Source organism: Dunckerocampus dactyliophorus, chromosome 16 (assembly GCF_027744805.1).
Source record: "Dunckerocampus dactyliophorus isolate RoL2022-P2 chromosome 16, RoL_Ddac_1.1, whole genome shotgun sequence".
NCBI lineage: Eukaryota > Metazoa > Chordata > Actinopteri > Syngnathiformes > Syngnathidae > Dunckerocampus > Dunckerocampus dactyliophorus.
The window spans coordinates 19,964,876-19,978,798 of record NC_072834.1 but is presented as its reverse complement, the minus strand read 5'-3'; the positions used below and the strand labels follow the sequence as shown (position 1 = coordinate 19,978,798).

The 13,923-nt window shown below is 39.8% G+C and overlaps 1 protein-coding gene across 1 annotated transcript; it reads left to right on the top strand.

The window, feature by feature from the left end:
- The first annotated feature begins 11 nt into the window (after nt 1–11).
- LOC129168659 (phosphatidylinositol transfer protein alpha isoform-like) lies at nt 12–13,920 on the top strand. The gene is made up of 8 exons (XM_054754158.1): nt 12–1,926; nt 3,447–3,530; nt 3,598–3,675; nt 3,789–3,899; nt 3,972–4,094; nt 4,175–4,258; nt 6,072–12,215; nt 13,780–13,920. Exons 1-6 carry the CDS (start codon nt 1,861–1,863, stop codon nt 4,220–4,222), a joined length of 510 nt encoding a protein of 169 aa, XP_054610133.1. The 5' UTR covers nt 12–1,860; the 3' UTR covers nt 4,223–4,258; nt 6,072–12,215; nt 13,780–13,920.
- Nucleotides 13,921–13,923: the final 3 nt, after the last annotated feature.

Sequence of the window (13,923 nt, the reverse complement as noted above, 5' to 3'; positions counted from 1 at the left end):
TGGTGGGGGGGGTGATCACTTGATCCTCCCTCTCAAGCGGAGATCACACACACACAAAAATACACACACTTGTGTCCCTCAAAATGTTTCTCATTCGTGTTTTTCTTTATTTTTCCGCTTGCCCCTCTGGATTCTTTCACCCGGAAATAAAGTTATCACTGTAAGTAAAACGCTTTCTTCAACAACTTGACACACTTTTGACTGAAGCTGAGGTAGAAATTTGAACTCCTGTAGTCGGACACCGTGACCGTGCGTGTGTGTGTGTGTGTGTGTGTGTGTGTGTGTGTGCGTGTGTGTGTGTGTGTTTCTGACTTGCTTGTACCTCAAACCACCAAGTAAACCCTCCAGGTGACCACAGTAGAGTGTAGACTGTAGAAGTGTGCCTGTCCTCAAATCAACACACTCTCCTGTGTAGCCCCACCCCATTTAGGTACCCTAAATGGTGCCCTCTAAAAATATAATTTTAAAAGAAAACTGAAAAAGACAGAAAACAGCAGAAATGGAAAAATCTGAAGTCATTTTACAAGAATCAAGTCAAAATATTAAGAAAAAAGTTGCAATTTTACGAACGTCTTAATATTATGAGGCAAAATTTTAGTAGCATAAAGTTGAAATATTAAAGAAAAAATAAGTTATTAAGTTGTTAATAAGTTAATAAGTTTTAAGTTGTTATTATGAGAAACAAAACAAAACAACAAATAGAGTTGTAATTTTTTGGAAATTGGGTTGCTGCAAAAGTTATAATCTTATGAGAATAAAGTCAAAATATGGGAATAAAGTCATAATTACGTGAAAAACATTTACAAGAAGAAAGTTGAAATAGTTGTTAAATTTAAAAAACAACAGCAAAAATAAAAAAAAACTAACATAACATAACAAAAAAATATTAACAGAAAAAGTTGTATTGTAACGAGAAAAAGGGGTCGCAATTTTATGTACTGTAGTATGACTTCGTAACATATCATTTTAGTCGCATTGATTTGATATATAAAAGGAAAAACATGTTCTTTTTTAAAAGTCGTCATTTTATAAATTGTAATTTTTGGAAAATTAGGATGGGGGGAAAAGTTCTAATATTATGGAGATAAAATCCAAATATCATGGGAATAAAGTCAGAATATTACAAGTTGTAAGAAGAACATTGACATACAGGATGTGGAAAATGAAAAAAAAAAAACAACAGCAGCAAAAATGACAAAACTGAGATGCAGTTTATTTTTTTTAATTAACTTCTTAGCATATCTACGTGTGTTGCTTTACAAAATATCCAAGTGGCAAAGTTGCATCCATGTGGCCTTTGGCGGAAAAAGCTTGGACCCCCCTGCTCTACACATTGGATCCATCGCACATTCAGCATTATTAAATGAAAAATGATTTTTTAGACAAATGTGTTTTCTCTTCTACAGAAACCACATCTCATTCACTATAAAGCTGTGATCATTTCATTCATTCAATGTATCCATCTTGCATTAGCATTCATTAGTGGTGAGTAGCTATACATTTTATACTTTAAACGAGTTGAATAAGTGTGTGAGGCATATTTAGGGCTTAAACCAGGATAGTGTGGCAAGGGAACAATGGCAATTGAAGAGAGACGAATCTAGTCTAATCATTACAACAGTCACTTTTATTACAAATGTCGATCCGAACATCCACTCCAAGCTAGCAGGAGGGTTTGGAGCAACAATATACTTTTTTATGGGCAAATTATTCACAGATTTTCGCCATTCGCTGGTGGTGCCAGAACGTAACACTGTAAAAAAAAAGTGATCTCCTTTTCCACCCCAATAAAACGGTACCAAAAGTGTTGTATTTTGGTGTAAACTAAACAGTTTTTTGTTGTTTGTGCAGAATGAATACATGAAGGACAACTTCCTGATCAAGATCGAGACATGGCACAAACCTGACATGGGACACCTGGAAAACGTAATTTGACCTCTTCTTCGTTGCTTGTTTGCAGAAATGATGTTATATGTTGAGTTGGAATGATAAGGCAGTTTTTTATTTATTATATCGGCTTAGAATTCAAGCCAGAGCGTTTATTTAAATTGGAATCAGGTGATTATGGGAGAGAGAAATGTGAAAAATCATCATGTACAGTACCGGTCAAAGGTTTGGAGACACTTTTGCAGAGTGTCTCCAAACTTTTGACTGGTACTACACATGACATGAGACATCATGACAGATGATGGCATAAAATGACACAGTGCCAGTTTGACTCCAAAATCCAACTCTTCCCTTTCCGCTTTCTCATGCACTCCAAACCGTTAGTAAAGTTTCAAACTGAACTTGTTAAACAGCGCCTGTCAAAGGTTTAGAGAAACCTTTTTATCCGACTGAATGAGGAAGTGTCTCTAAACTTTTGACTCCAAAATCCAAATCATTCTCCTTCGTGAATCACCACCTTATTGTGTTGGACAGGTTTGTGTGCCCGAGTGATCCTAGGAGCTATGTTGTCTGGGGCTGTATGCCCCTGGTAGGGTGTCCCAAGGCAAACAGGACCTAGGTGACAGGGGGGCTGAGGGGCTGAGCTGTCAGCTGGTCACCACCTGGTGATGAGTTGGATTAGATGACGGGGGAGGATGCCGGACAGACCTGGGAGACCCAAACGTGTAGTGAAGGTGTGCTGGGGACGTTTGGCAGAGTCTCCCGTTCGTTGAGTCTTCAACTCTCACCTCCGGCACAGCTTCCCCTGCATCCCGAGAGGATGAGAATATTGAGTCCGGATGGGCTCTATTCCGTGCCTCCATTTCTGAGGCAGCCGGTTGGAGCTGCGGCCGCAAGGTGGTCGGTGCCAGTCGTGGCGGCAATCCCCGAACCCGATGGTGGACACCAGAGTTCAGGGCTGCCGTCAAGCTGAAGAAGGAGTCCTATCGGGCATGGATGTCTTGTGGGACTCCTGAACAGCTGATAGATACCGGCAGGCCAAGCGGCACGTGGCTTCGACACGCGGTTTGTGGATGTTGAAGGACTGTCTTGGCTGACACGTCTCTTCAACATTGCATGGAAGTTGGGAACAGTACCTCTGGATTGGCAGACCGGGGTGGTGGTCCTCCATTTTAAGAAGGGTGACCGAAGGGTGTGTTCCAACTATAAAGGGATCACACTCCTCAGCCTCCCTGGGAAAGTCTATTCCAGGGTGCTGGAGAGAAGGATACGACAGTTAGTCGAACCTCGGCTACAGGAGGTGCAATGTGGTTTTCGACCTGATCACGGAACGCTGGACCAGCTCTACACTCTTGCAAGGGTACTGGAGGATACATGGGAGTTTGTCCAACCGGTCTAATTTTAAAACAACAGTAGGACAAGTGTAACGTGCGTGACTTTCACACCAACAGCAACATTTTAAAGCGCATGCCAATGCAAAGGAGCAAATACAGGAACTAGACGATCCCTTCTCCTGGTTCTCGTCAGGGCTCGTGACACTGCTGTGGGTTCTGTTCCAGGTTCACGGTTTGGATGCAGAAACCTGGAAGAAGGTGGACGTGGTCTATATTGACATTGCGGACAGAAGCCAAGTGGAGCCCAAGGTGAGGAGCACAGAGGGCATCACACGCAGACCATTGAGATGATGCGCCTTTCTTGTCACTGTGACAGGACTACAAGTCTGAGGAGGATCCCTGCAGGTTTAAGTCCATGAAGACAGGACGAGGCCCTCTAGGACCAGACTGGAGGGTACGGTCCCTCCCTTAGACAACTCCTCACGTTTCTTTGTGGATTATATCTCATTATATACAGTATCGTCGTACAAGCTGCCAATCCTCATTCGTATGTCCATGTTCCTGCAGAAGGAGCTCCCCAACAAGAAGGACTGCCCACACATGTGTGCCTACAAGCTGGTCACGGTCAAGTTCAAGTGGTGGGGCCTGCAGAATAAAGTGGAGAACTTCATACAAAAGGTTTGTGGACTGCACACCCCCCCGGTGGATAAATGCAGTAACGCACCTCGTGACTTTTCTTTCTGTCCGCAGCAAGAGAAGCGTTTGTTCACCAACTTCCACCGTCAGCTCTTCTGCTGGATCGACAAGTGGATCGACTTGAACATGGAGGACATCCGTCGCATGGAGGAGGAGACGCGCAAGGAGCTGGACGAGGTAAAGGAAGGAGGCTTGTTAAGGTGGAGTTTGTCAACTCGTTGCAGTACCGTCGTGTGCGTTGTGTCTTGTGCACGTAGATGAGAGTGAAGGACCCGGTCAAAGGCATGGTGGCGCTGGAGGACTGAGGTCGGCTCCAGACTGTGAATGCTGCTGCTCATCAGGTGAGAGACCAAGCGGGTCACCAGTCTCCTCACAGGACAAAAACCAGACACCAACAAGAAGCATTCTGAACCTTCTTTCAGGAATTGACGACAGCAAGAAAGTTTCTAAGTGCTTTTAGTGACAAGGCGCTTTATGTGTGTGTGAGTGTGTGTGTGTGTAAATAGATGCCATATATCACATTCAACGTCATAACATTAAGGACTGGGACAGGAGGGCACAAATGTTAGCAACACCAGCATAGCTATGTGATGCTAAAGTGCTAACATTACACCTATCATGCAAGGTTAGCACGTTCACTGAAGGAAATCAAAATGATCAAACTTACAGATCCCACGTCTGTAGCTGACTGACGGATGGTTGGCAGGGTTCTGAGCTTGATTTTAAGATGTGTAGCGAAGCCTTGTTCACGTCATTGTATACATACAAAGCATCTGACTTTGACTTTATTCGTGATGAGGATTGGTAGTTGTGATATCATAACTTCCAGTCCCCATCACGAATGAAGTCAAACGGTTAGCAACTCTAGCATGTGATGCTAAAGTGCTAACATGACATTTTAACAACAGAATCTTCCTAGGTTAGCCTATTGGCTGAAGAAAAACGAAATGATCAAACTTACAGCTCCCACATTTATAGCTGACTGTTGCATAGCTGGCAGAGCTGTATTTTAAGATGTGTAGTGAAGCCTGCTTTACATCATTGTACACATTATTGTTAAATAAGCCTCTCAAGCTGTGCAAAACATCTGAGTTCAAACCACCGTCACAAAATACGTCACGCAAAACCTCAACGTGCGTCACAAGTTTTTGGAGAAGCAAAAAGTTGCTAGCTTGTAAACACACACCGTTGGAACCTCGAACGCCAAATACCGCTGAAATCACACAATTTGGAATTCCGACAAAATTGTCGGAAATGTACACCTAAAGCCTATGGTACCTTCCAGTCCCCATCACGAATGAACACTACCATGTGATTCTTTTCTATGTTGCTATGTGAAATCAATGTGCTCAGGAAGGAAGGTCTGCTAATGTTTAAAAGGAGCAAAATATTGCAAAATACTGTAAGTATTACTTGTTATACGGAATCTATCTACCTGTTACTACATGGTTACAAAACCATAAAAGCTTGTGGGAGGATTTTGGAGGTGTTTTAATAGCGGGCTTTGTAGGCAGCATAGCTGTGTCCCATTACTTGCAGTCATGAGCTGTCTCTTTTTATCTCTTTTTATATCTTTAGAATGCCCAGAAAAGAATGTGTTCATGTCTCATATAAGGATTATGGATGATGGGCAAAATTCCCCCAAAAAGTGCAGTTTTCGTTTAAGATGTGTAGCGAAGCCTCTTTTTTTTCTTTTTTTTACAAAGCTGACTTCACCCTTGAAAAGAAGGTATACTTTTTAGTGAGTTTGTGTGTTGACGAAAGGCTTGAATACACGTAAAAGTGTATGATCTTTACGTTGTAATCTGACATGGCACGTGTTTCGTATAAACCGTTGAAGTTTTGTGTTGACGCTACAAACATGGCGGACATGCCATGCTGATTAGATTGATCAAAAATGTAGTGTTTAAAATGGAACTGTTTCCGTTCTGTCATAATCTCACCTGGCATTATGCAGCTTTCCCTGTTGCCATGGCAACAGTAAGATGCCTTCAGGCTTTATTTTAGCTAAGACTGCTTTTTTTTCCTTTTATACTAGGGGCGGGTCAGAGGCGATACCATACAAACACATATTAGTGTCCTTAGCATAATCAGGGAGCATTTTCAGTGTCCTAGGACGGCGCTTGTAATGTTTCCTTCACTGATGTCTTTCAGACGGTACACGGAGACACCAGCGGATTCACATCCTCCTCTCATTCCAACTTGACGCAACTACCGGCCAGCCGGTTCAAACACGCCGACCCTTACCCACCCCCTCCCTCGGTACTGTCTGATTTTCAGGGACGTGGACGCTAAACTCCTAGTCTCTCGTCTCCATTGGACGCACTGAGGCGTCCGGTAGAACCCTGCATAGGTCCATTCATTCATTCATTCATTCATTCATTCATTCATTGAGTCAGCACCACAGAGAGCAGTGTTATTCATCTCTGTCAGCGATGTAGGATTTAAAGAATATTACAAGAATATTACAGTCTTGTACATACAGAAACACAGTAAGTCAGGGGGTGAAGTCATTGTATTCAATAATGCAGTATTTATATACTGTACATATAAATAAATATATAGATATATATATATATATAGTATATTAACAGGGTTTTTAAGATGATTTTGTCAGTGAGTTTATCTGTGGACTTTTTATCCTCCCCAACCCGCCTTTTTTTTTAAAATTTCAAAACGTGGTAGCTTTATTTCCTTTTGTGTCGCACCGTGTTTCCTACAAACACACTTCTCTGCATTTTGATCCCTTGTCATCACATCCGAGGGCAGGCATTGGTTCTTATTCTGCTGCTTTGGCATGTGTGTGTGTGTGTGTGTGCGTGTGTGTGTGTGTGTGTGTGTGTGTCCACACTAGGTCATTAAAAATTGATGACTGAAATGCAAACAAGAAAACAACAACATTCCAAGCGACTTCAAATCTTCAGCCTGGTTTCCACTGAGAAGTTTGTACATTTGTTTCCGTTGTTAAAAGTGATGAAGGGTACCAGGAAAAAAGCACCTTTTGGCGCCCTACTCACGTTAGGCCAAGGGTGTCCAAAGTGCGGCCCGGAGGTCATTTGCGGCTCAAAGCTGTATTTTTATTGGTCTGCGGCAAATTGCAAAAATATAATTTAACAAGGAACAGAAAAAAAAACAACAGCAAAAGTTTAAAAATCAATAATTCAATCATTTTAGAAGAATAAAATCATGATATTAAGAGAAAACATTTTTTATCTTAACAAGAAAAAGACATCATTTTAAGAGAATAATGTCATCATACTATGAGCATATGTTATTTTTGGAACATCATGTGGGGGAATAAAGTTACAAGAATAAAGTAAAAATATAGTGGGAGTAAAGTCATAATTCAGAGAGTAAAAAATGGCAGAAATGCAAAAAACAGGTTTTTACGAGCAAGTCTAAATATGACGGGAAAAAAGTTGTATTCTATCGAGAAAAAAAGTCGCTATTTTAGGAGAATAAAACTGGAATATTATGAGGAAAAAACGTCATTTTAGTTGCATAAAGTTGAAATATTAAGGAAAAAAAGATGTTATTTTTTTAAAAGTCGTAATTTTATAAGAAACAAACCAAACAAAATCATGCGGGATAGTTATGTTGTGATATCATGTGAAAGTCAAATAATATGGCAATAAAGTCATAATATTCCGAAAAGAAGATATATGACAATGATTTACAAAGAAAGTTTAAAATTTGAAAACTAAGCAACAGCAATAATGGGGGGAAAAAGAGCGAAGAGTGAAGCTGATACTACTCACAGGCTTTTTCACCTACATGACAAAGCTGAGATGAAATATATATCATTTAGCATATCTGCATGTGTTGCTTTACAAAATATCAAAGTGGCAAAGTTGCAGTTTCAGTACATGGTCCTCCCTGAAAAACCTTTGGACACCCCTTCTTTAGGCTGCCTGAAGGGGGTGGAGCTAAACACCGGGCAGTGTGTTGATCAATGGACAGAGAATGTAGTGGGACAGGGGTGTCCAAAGTGCGGACTGGAGGCCATTTGTGGCCCCCAGCTGATTTTTTTAATGGTGCTCGGCACATTTTAAAAATATGATTAAATGAGAAAACTAACAAAAACAGCAAAAGTGGAAAAAAGAGCAGTGATTTTACAAAATATTAGAATAAAGTCAGAAAACAGTAGTGCTTTACGAGCAAAAAGGCGTAAAAATATGAGCGATAAGTTACATTTTTGAAGCATAAAGTTGAAATATTGAACTACTTTTGAAGTGGTAATTTTAGAAATAAAAAAAAAATGAATACAGTTCCAATTTTTAGAAAATTAAGTTGGGGAATAAATTGTATTACACTTTGCGGTTCGAATTTTGCGGCTTCTCGGTTTTTCAAACATATATTTATTCAAAAATAAAGCTGTTTCGTGGCTGAATACATCCCAGTATTAGTCAAGACATATGAAGCAAATTGTACATATTTTTTGCTTTAATGAACCACTTTCAAGCAAATGGCTAAATGAAGTAAAACACAAATATAAGGCATTCAGAAGACGCATTCAAAGATGTTGTGATGATATGTAGTATTCTACACTGCTCACTAGGTGCCAGTATTGTTACTGTAATGTTGGGTGAAACACACAAGCACCAGACCTGATCACCGGAACAACAGGCTTTTATTGCAGCTTTGAATGATCTCACAACGGGCGCAATAATAATAACATAATAATAATAATCACAATAATAACACGGGCTGCTGTTGCGGCCATAACCCACGGCAAGCTAAAACTTAACTCTGAACCCCCAACGTCACTTCCGGTCATCTAGCATTGGAACACATTTACAGCAGCACACATGAGCATGAGTCTTATTTATGTCTTATTTTCTCTTATTTTGTCTACTAAATTGGGTAATAGGGTGAATATAGTGGTGTTATTTCATGTCTGGAGGGCTCTAATTAAGTTTAAAGAGCATATTTAGAAGGTGGTAAACAGGTTTTCTATGCCCCAAAATATTCCATTTAGAAATAAGGAATCCTACTTTGCGGAAGTTGACTTATCATGGTCGGGTCTGGAACCAATTAACCGCCATAAACGAGAGATGACTATGGTACCATTTCATTTTTGTTTCATTGTGTTTGGCCTTTTCTATTTTTTTTTTTTGAGTTGTTGAATTGTAATTTTAGAATATGCCGTGGGCTAATGAAAAACAAGCCATAAATGGCCCCCGGCGGTGCATTTTGGACACCCGTACAGTATCAGTGTCCCAAACTGGACCTCTGGGTGGAAACGCGGCATCTCTCCAGTGGATAAAAGCTCTTATCCAGCGATAGCAATAACTTCCATGACCCGTTCCAGAACTCACATGTTGCTTGTCTTGATGCTGCTGATGTTTGTCATGATTGTTTGTGTTGTGCAAGAGCGTATACTGTACGTGCATGCGTGGCGTTTAATGGCGTGACGTGTTGATGACTTGCGGCGGGGGATGTGATCTCTGTCCTCAGTTTTATTGTCTTATGTTTTATTGTTTCTTTTTTTCCCTTCATTCCCTGCATCGTCACAGTAGATGTCAAACATTTACATGAAAACCAAAAAGGTCACTTCAAGGACTCATCTACATGGATAATTTAATGCTGACTTGATATTATATACGGTATGTATACTTATATTCAATACATGACATGTAGGTGGCCACACACACACACGCACATATATACTGTGTTTGTGTATATATATATATATATATATATATATATATATATATATATATATATATATATATATATATATACAGTATATATTTGTATGTATGTAGCTATGTTTATTCATATATATATATATATATATATATATCAACGACGGAGTATTAGAGCGACATTGAGAGAAAAAAATAATCTGAGATTTCGAGTATAAAGGCGTAGATTTAGGAGAATAAAGTCATAAATGTATTTATTTATTCCCGTAATATTCCGCCTTTTTTCTCATAAACGTATGGCTTTATTCTCGTAAATTTACAACTTTATTCTGGTAGTCTTACAATTTTTTTCTTCTAAATTTGCGACTTTATTCTCGTAATATTACGACTCTAGTCTCGTAAATTTACGACTTTATTCTCATAAATTGCGCGTTTCTTTGGTACATTTACGTCTTTATTCTCGTAAGATTACGACTTTATTCTCGTACATTTACTTTATTCTCATAAATTTACGAGAACAGAGTCGGAAATTTAGGAGAATAACGTCAGAAATGTATTTATTTTTTTTGTAAATTTACGACTTAATTCCCGTAATATTGCAACTATTTTCTCATAAATTTACGACTTTATTCTTGTAATTTTACGACTTTATTCTGGTAGCATCATGACTTTATTCTCGTAAATTTACGACTTTATTCTCGTAAATTACAACTTTTTTCTCGTAAATTTAAGAGTTTTTTCTCCTAATATTACAACTTTTTTCTCAAAAAAAAATTTTTCTCGATGTGGCCCTGATACTCAGTCGTAGAAGTCAATATCCTGCCGCTCATGAAAAAATGATTATGCTTTTAGGGATGTTTTTCCATTTGTCACCACAAGAGGCGCTGCGGTGCGCCCGTGGCAGGACACCACATTTTGAAGCAGTCAATATTTTTGTTGTAAGTGTTGTGTTAGCGATGTTTTCCGTCTGAACTAAGAAGGGAACGTCTAATTGATCACGTGGAAGATAACAAAACGTTCAAGGCCACAATGACACCAAACAACAAAGCAAATAAAAGCTGCTTTTTAGCGCCATCTTGGACTTTTTCCTCTCTCACTTTCATTAGCGTGCCCCCCCCGATTTTGTTCTTATATTGTGGATTTGTGCCTTTTTTTGTCATCTTAATCTTCCAATAACACAAACTGTACATTGGAAACATGAATAAAAAACAATTAAGCAAAGCAAATGTATTTTATTTTGTATTTTATTCTTCGGAATTGGAGCAAATAATTTGAAGCCGTTTGTGTGACTCAGCACACACACACACGGTTGCGCAGTAATGGCAGAATTAATCAAGCTTTGGTTGGCAAAGCTTACGTTTAAATCCTGATTACGAGGCCCGTTACACATTCTGTGGGACGTTAATGACTTCAAAGAGGCTAAAAATGTTTTTTTTAGGCACCTACGACAAAAATACTAGTCAAAGATCCTTTGGGTTGACAACCTTTAGCATCCAAAGAGCCATTTTGCCTCCTCTTCCAGTAAAAAAAAATTGTCTGGGGCCACAAAACATTACATAACTTATGAGCTTGTGAAAATTGTAATCTTTTTAAAATGTTACTTGTTACAACAACAAAATTCAACAAACTAGTGCAGTGTTCATGCTCTGAAATCATTTAAACACTGAATTCTGTAAGCCTTTTTGAGTGGTTCCCATATTTGTTTAAAATGAAAACAAAATGTAGCCAACTTTAACAAAAAAAAGCTCATCAGAGTTCACTAATCTGCATATCAGTGTTTGCTCAATAGTGTTTTTGAATTGTCATCAGTAAGCATTCTATTGGTCCCGTCCTTGACTGTTTTTGCAGAAAGAGGCATTTTTCAATTTCTCAATCATTCCATTTTCCTCCGCTGATCTGGGTCGCGGGAGCAGCAGTCTCAGTAGGGAAGTCCAGACTTCCCGGTCCCCGGCCACCACTTCCAATTCCACCGGGAGGACACCAAGACATTCCCAGGCCAGTTGTGAGACATAATCCCTCCAGCGTGTCCTACTGTAGGTCTGCCTCGGGGGCCTTTTCCCGGCTGTGCATGCCCGGAACACCTCACCAGGGAGGCATCTGGACTAGATGCCCAACTGGCTCCTTTCGATGTGAAGGAGCAGCGGCTCTACTCTGAGCTCCTTCCGGATGACCAAGCTCCTCACCCTATCTCTTAAGGTGAGTCCAGTCCAGGATTGCCAGAGATCCTCTGTATGACAGGAGCACTCTGCTGATTTTAAGCACCTACTACGAAAACAAGAGTCAGAGATCCTCAATATGACAGACTCGCAAATGCTAGTCAAAGATCCTCGATATGACAGGAGTGCTCTGTTTTTAAACCTTACAACAAAAACACTAGTCAGAAGTCCTCTATATCAGTGGTACCGGGCCGTGGGTCATTTGGTACCGGGACGCACAGAAAGAAAAAAATATTTCCATTATTTCATTTTTTTTATGTTTTATTTTGAAAAGTGGCCGGATCATTTCTGTTACATCCGTCTCACTTGACGCATGTCCATTGTGCGTGTGCTAATTTTATCTCCGCACAGATAGACTACTACTGTATTTTTACTATTTTTCTTTCACCTCATATTTGGTGTCAAATGCTGATACTATGTGGGAATGCATAAAGGTAAGTTTTGATGACTTATTGAGTGCTAATGTGCACATTTGTCTCAAGTTAATTCATGCTAGCGCACTGCCTTTTAGCACACACGTCAAACAGTGATGTAATAATCTCTCTGGAGAAACTTGGCTGGAACTTGAACTGGTGGATGGTGGGTCGGCATGCATTTTGTGTTTTTAATTTGATGTTATTCATGTCTTAGTTTTACACAATACATAATAAATAAGATAAATCAGATCGCTATAATGTACGTACCCCCCCATATGACAGGAGTGCTCTGTTTTTAAAATGCTAAAATGCTAGTCAAAGATCCTCTATCTGACAAGATTGGTCATGCTGGTCAAAGATCCTCTATGTCTGACAGGAACGCTCTGCTGTTTTTAAGTATCTACTACAAAAACATGAGTCAGAGATCCTCTATTTAAGACAGGACCGCTCCACTACAGAAACACTATACAAAGATCCTCTATGTGACAGCATTGTTTTACTGTTTTTTTAAGTACCCACTGCAAAAACCACTAAGCAAAAGTCCTTTATCTGGCAAGAGCGATCATGCTAGTCAAAGATCCTCTATATTTGACTGTAGCGGTTTGTTTTATGAAGCACCTACTAGAAAAACACTAATAAAAAAACATCTAGGGACAGAAGTACAAACACTAGTCAAGAATCCTCTATGACAGGACCGCTCTATATTTTTAAGGACATACTGCAGAAACACGATACAAAGATCTTCTTTATGACAGCTTCGTTTTGCTGTTTTTTTAAGTATCTACTGCAAAAAACACTAGCCAAAAATCCTGACAGAAGCGCTCTGCTGTATTTAAGGACCTAATGCGAAAATGCTAGTAAAAGATCCTCTAAATATGATAGAAGTGCTCTGCTGTTTTTAAGGACCTAATGTGAAAATGCTAGCCAAAGATCCTCTAAATATGATAGAAGTGCTCTGCTGTTTTTAAGGACCTAATGTGAAAATGCTAGTCAAAGATCCTCTAAATATGATAGAAGTGCTCTGCTGTTTTTAAGGACCTAATGCGAAAATGCTAGTCAAAGATCCTCTATCTGACAAGATTGGTCATGCTAGCCAAAGATCCTTGATATGTATGACAGAAGCGCTAAGCACAAACACTAGTCAACGATCCTGTATGATGGGAATGCTCTGCTGTTTTTACGCACCTACTGCAAAAAACACTAGTCAAAGATCCTCGATATATGACAGGAGCGCTCTGCTGTTTTTAAAAGGACCCACTGCTAAAACCGAAGTCAAAGATCCTCTATCTGACAAGACTGGTCATGCTAGTCAAAGATCCTCGATTTATGACAGGAGGGCTCTGCTGTTTTTAATGACCTACTACAAAAACACCAGTCAAAGATCCTGCATTCGCTCATGCAAGTCAAAGATCCTCTATATGGGACAGGTTCATTTTGCTGTTTTTAAGAACCTGCTGGAACAAACAAGAGCGCTCATGCTAGTTCAAGATAGTCTATGTATGACAGGAGCGCTCTGCTGTTTTTGAAGTGAACCAGCCAGTTGAGTGTGCTTGCCATGATGATGTTGACTTGTTTTTTGGAGGTGGAAAGGGTTCATTCAAAGACGGAGACAACAATGGAGTCCTGCCGTTGTGGACTTGGCGGCTTGCGTCATGTAGACACGCGCTCACGCAGACTCCATGGATGACGTCATCGCTCTCCACTTAGCATAAGAGCCGGATCCCAT